This window comes from Etheostoma spectabile, chromosome 7 (genome assembly GCF_008692095.1).
Source record: "Etheostoma spectabile isolate EspeVRDwgs_2016 chromosome 7, UIUC_Espe_1.0, whole genome shotgun sequence".
Lineage (NCBI taxonomy): Eukaryota > Metazoa > Chordata > Actinopteri > Perciformes > Percidae > Etheostoma > Etheostoma spectabile.
In genome coordinates this window covers 6596018-6600742 of record NC_045739.1, presented here as the reverse complement: position 1 = coordinate 6600742, position 4725 = coordinate 6596018, and the positions used below count along the sequence as shown (strand labels likewise).

Below are 4725 nucleotides of genomic sequence, written 5' to 3'. Positions count from 1 at the left end.
TATTGCTTCCCCTACAGTAAGTCAAAAGCATTGCATGATTGTGAACCGTGAGTTTACATTGCTTATGGTCATAACATGTATTTTTAATTCTTCAATAAAGATATATGCTAATTTGAATAGTCCGGTAAAAGGAAGACATACCCAAATATTTAATGTATGGGTCATTTCGATATTAGATAAAATAAAAATAATAAAATAATTGTTTGGGAAAATCTAAAAAACGTGAACTTATTTTTACTACTATTTGTTTATCTAGAACTATTATGAATGTATTATATGTATTCCTGGTCTATTTCATGAACCTCAGTTTGTAAAAAGGTAGCAACAAAAAATAAACATGACAAGCCCGCCTCCTTTTTTCTCTCTTTTTATACCATGTTTACTGTTACTATGGTAACGACGCTGTTAACTTTAGTCAACTCTAGAAGTCCGTTAACATAGCTAGCTACATCCATGGTTTACCGGCTAAATTAATTAAAATTACATTAGCTGTTAACAAACCGAACCAAAGCGAGAATTTATTGAATGAACAAGCAGGTAACCCAATAGATAAATTGTTGTTATTCACTGAAATTAACTAGCTAGCTAACTTTTGAGACACTACTGCGACATAACATTCGCTCGTTCAGCGTCAAATGCAGCAAGACTGACGTTACATTTAGCTAGCAGTTAGCTGTTAGCTAAGAATGTTAGGATAGCGTTACGTTCACTTACAACAGGTGTAACTTAGCCTTATGTTAGTTTCTGCTTCTGGTTGTTTTCAGTGGCTTGTTGCCAGAGATGGCGGCCTCTCCCGGGTTTGTCAAAGCCACAGCAGTGAAGGGTATGTCAAAGTTTCCAGTCCTGCCCCCGATTGAAGACACACAGGACCGGGGTGAGGTTGGACAGAGCGCCTCAGCAAGGGAGAAAACGGAGAAGACAGCGGTTCGCAAGAAACTGTTGAGGCACAGAAGGAGTAAAGTGCAACAACACCAACTCCATATGATATTGTATGTTTTCAGCTGTGGTAGCTTTTTTGTCAGTACCTCAACGATAGCCACCACTATAAGAGAATGATCCCAGCAGTTAATCATTATGCACGCCATTTAGTTTTCTGCAATGTACAGTTTGTTGATTGCATTATTACAGGGTGTCTAGAGCAATGGAGGCTTACAGACGAAGCAAAGAGAGGGGAGCAGTGTGCAGCCAGTCACCAGAACCAGAGTTTCCACCTTCTGTATGACAATTATCTACCCATGTACACATTTTAATTTTCATTTATATAAAGATATTGCACAATATAATGTGATATATTTAAATATTTCCTTTACAGATGCTTAGTGAGGAGCGGAAGCGTAGGGTAAGGCTTTCTTTTATTGAATTTGACATGTGAAGAGACTAAACCCTACTTATTTCACGTCTCTCCTATTTTATGTTGGTCCCATTTGCAGTTGAACTACATGTTCCTGAAGCGATGTGTTGAGAACCGCCCATTTGCTCCAATCCAGCAACAGTGGATGGACTCCATTGTTGCCCGAGTCTCCCCTAAACTTAAAGAGGGACCTGAGACACAAAAACTGCTACAGGAGCTCTGCAAGGAAGTCAGTGACGATTTCCACAATGTGATTGTCAAGCACACAGGTATAGACAATTATTTGTGCATGTAGCCATGTCTATGCAGTCAGAGTACATGTACAGTAGTGTCATATGTCATATTCACTCTCTTTAGTGGACACGGTATTAAAGAATCCACGGACAGAAGAACCTGTCTCTGACAAACAGACAGCTACCCAACCAAAGTGAGTGTCTAATGTACACAAGTGATTTATTGACAATAACCAAATGGTGTACTAGTTGGTATATTGTAAACAACCTTCTGTAAGTGACATTTCCAATCTTTTGCAGAATTCTTGATCTCTCCCAATCTTGGCATGATAGCTTTATCAGAAGCCACAAAATAATGAAAACAAATTTGCACATTCTTCATCCGGTAATGCAAACTGTCTTGGATATTGGCTACATGACATTTTCTCCACTGGTGCTGGTTGATCTTTCAGTATGCAGGTAAGGATAGACACCATGACTCCAACAGGATGCTCCTAAAATAATCACATAACTTAAATATTGCACATGAAGATTTGCTTGCCTCTTTTTGTTTAATTTTGGCTTCTGACGCTTCAGGGCTTCAGGATCTGTGGACTGTAAGAGCCTACAGAACAAAATGGCTGTGGAGTGTAAGAGGACAGAAGATCGTATCATGAATACCTGGTTTCCCAAAGTCATCCACTTATTGACAAGTAAAGAAACACTGAAGGGAGTTAAAGAGGAGAAACTGGATTCCTTTTACAACTGCACGTCCACCCTAATCTCCAATCAGGTGAGATAATGCTGATTTGATTTTGGCCTTGTATGTATGTATGTCATTTGATTACAAATTAAGACTCTTTCTTTTGTCAATTTCCAGTTAAAATCTGTGCTTCAGACAAGTGTTGAGGCGTTTGTCAATCTGTTTGAGCCAAGCAATCGCCGCTACTTGCCCCTCTTTCGTATGGCCTTAACATTTGATGATGAAAAGATGGAAATTTATCCCACCTTGCAAGATCTGGAAGCTGCTGTTTTAGGGATTCTTAATGTCATCACAAACACACTGCAGGTGAAGCAATTTAAAGGAAAATTACAACTTTATGTCACATTTTTCATGTAGTAATGTAACATTAACATTGAGCTAGTATTGTTATCTATGACATTGACCCACAGAAAGTACAGACGGTCCAGTCATGGCTGACAGAAGCCATATCTTCATTTGTAGATGCTAAGGTGGCTGATCACATCCTTGCTTGGGCTCATGTCACCGTAAAGGCTGCTGTGTGCAAGAATCTAGAGGAACCTGACAAACATTTCCAGAACTATGGTGACATTTTGTTATCCAATAATTTCCAGTCATCACTCCATTGATTTTAATTCCATTCCTTGCTGACTTTTCTGCTTTATTTTGCAGTTGACAACTATGACTGGCTAGTCAATGGAACTGCACAGGCTAGAGTAGATAAGTTCATGGAAGAGGAGCACTCTTTTGATGAGTACACTAAGGTAACAAATCATAAAGTTGAATTCATGCTACATACTGTATATTATAGAGCTATTAGTGCCTTGTTATCAGGTTTTCTGATGACTTTTAACTTGTAATCTTGCTTTTTAAAGCAAGTGGAGGAGTTTCGTGTTCTGTCAAAGGAGATTATTAGCCTCCCAGCAAAAGCCCACTTCTCGATGGTCCATCTGGACTGTGAAGAGCTGAAACAGGGGCTGGCAAACAAAGCAAACAACTATGCTCAAATACTTCTGAAGAAACTGATCACCAGCCACCGCGAGCAAAATCTACAGTGAGTCCTTTTTTTGTAACATTCTTTAACAAAACTGTCCGTCTGTGTTTGAAATGCAGATATATTTTTCACAATCCTTTTGTGTCTGTTCAAAGGATCTGCTCTGAATTTGAAACCATCAGAGAGAACATTCTGAAAGTACCAGAGAGTACAGAGGACATGACTGAGATCATTGATCACATTAATTTCACTAAGACAAAGGGTATTGCAGAACTTCATGAAAAAATAAAGGTGAATAACCTGATGATTGGTTGTATCTGTTGTATCTTACAACAACATATTGATTTCAGTTGTCTTATATCAGTTCTAACAGCATTTACTACCACATTGTGTTCTAACAGGAAGCTTACCGTAGACTGCTCTACCTCCTAGATGTCCACATCATTGAGCCAGAGCACCTGGAACTTAATTCCACTGTCTTTCTCTGGCCGCAGAAAATCCTCCATGTCTTTGAGCTCAGTCAAGAGGTAATGCTTTTGTGTCCGCTGGCAACAGTTTATCATGGTTGTTTTTTAAGGCTGCCCTGATTCTGGACAGCTATGTCATTTTCCAGGTAATGCAGAAGGCCAAGCAGAAAGGGGAGCAGGAGCTGATTGCTAAAAGAGAACGACTAATGATACAGCTGGAAAAGTTGGGCCGCAGGGTAGAGGAGTTCCCACATTGCTCTGAGCTGGATAGGATGCCGCAGGTACAGTGCCATTAGCACTTTAATATAACCTTGAAGAAATAGCTCCCACATTTTGGGAAATACATGTATTCGCTTTCCTGCTGAGAGTAAGATAAGAAGATTAATACCACTGTCATATGAGAGTATCGATCCTCACTATCACTTCAACTATCAGCAAGAAAGTATATCAGTGCATTTCACAAAATGTTTGCAAAACTATTTCTTTAAACAAACTTGAACCTGAAATAACTTTATAGTCATGTTAAAATATGCCTTAACATTCCTTGTCACTGTCAGTACAATATAAGTAGGGATCCAAATTGTACAAAAGATTCATCAAACCTAATGTTTGTATGATTTACTGTTTCAACAATACAATTACATCAAATTGAAAATAATGGTCTTGTCATTATCTTTTGGGCAGTATATGACGGATGTCAGAACAGTTCAGAAGCTTCTCCAGGAGGCTGAGGAGGCGATCGTCTTCATTAACAAGGAAGAGGTCTTTTACAAATGGGATCAAACATGTTACCCAGAACTTGAGGTCATCAAAGACAACATTGAACCGTATCAGAAGCTGTTTGGACTTGTGTTGAAGTGGCAGCGCACAGAAAACAGGTCTGATTTCTGTTTGATGGCCTGTTGTGTTTTCATTAAAACATTGCCCCTGATAACATTATTATTATTATTATTATTATT

The 4725-nt window shown here is 38.8% G+C and overlaps 1 protein-coding gene across 3 annotated transcripts in view; it reads left to right on the top strand.

Annotated features, from left to right (window-relative positions):
* dnah12 (dynein, axonemal, heavy chain 12) overlaps positions 1-4725 on the top strand; it is a 26870-nt gene that overhangs the window by 851 nt on the left and 21294 nt on the right. Inside the window, exons 1-16 of one of the 3 annotated variants that reach the window (XM_032520939.1) lie at positions 141-537; positions 765-989; positions 1129-1216; positions 1313-1339; positions 1431-1620; positions 1709-1778; positions 1885-2043; positions 2161-2356; positions 2444-2632; positions 2737-2890; positions 2978-3069; positions 3181-3359; positions 3455-3590; positions 3701-3826; positions 3913-4047; positions 4451-4644. In XM_032520939.1, the coding sequence (XP_032376830.1) occupies positions 781-989; positions 1129-1216; positions 1313-1339; positions 1431-1620; positions 1709-1778; positions 1885-2043; positions 2161-2356; positions 2444-2632; positions 2737-2890; positions 2978-3069; positions 3181-3359; positions 3455-3590; positions 3701-3826; positions 3913-4047; positions 4451-4644 (2144 nt within the window). In that variant the 5' untranslated portion in view covers positions 141-537; positions 765-780. Of the gene's footprint in view, positions 1-140; positions 538-764; positions 990-1128; positions 1217-1312; positions 1340-1430; positions 1621-1708; positions 1779-1884; positions 2044-2160; positions 2357-2443; positions 2633-2736; positions 2891-2977; positions 3070-3180; positions 3360-3454; positions 3591-3700; positions 3827-3912; positions 4048-4450; positions 4645-4725 lie in introns of those variants that run through there. The other 2 variants (XM_032520940.1, XM_032520938.1) reach the window with 2 other exon arrangements.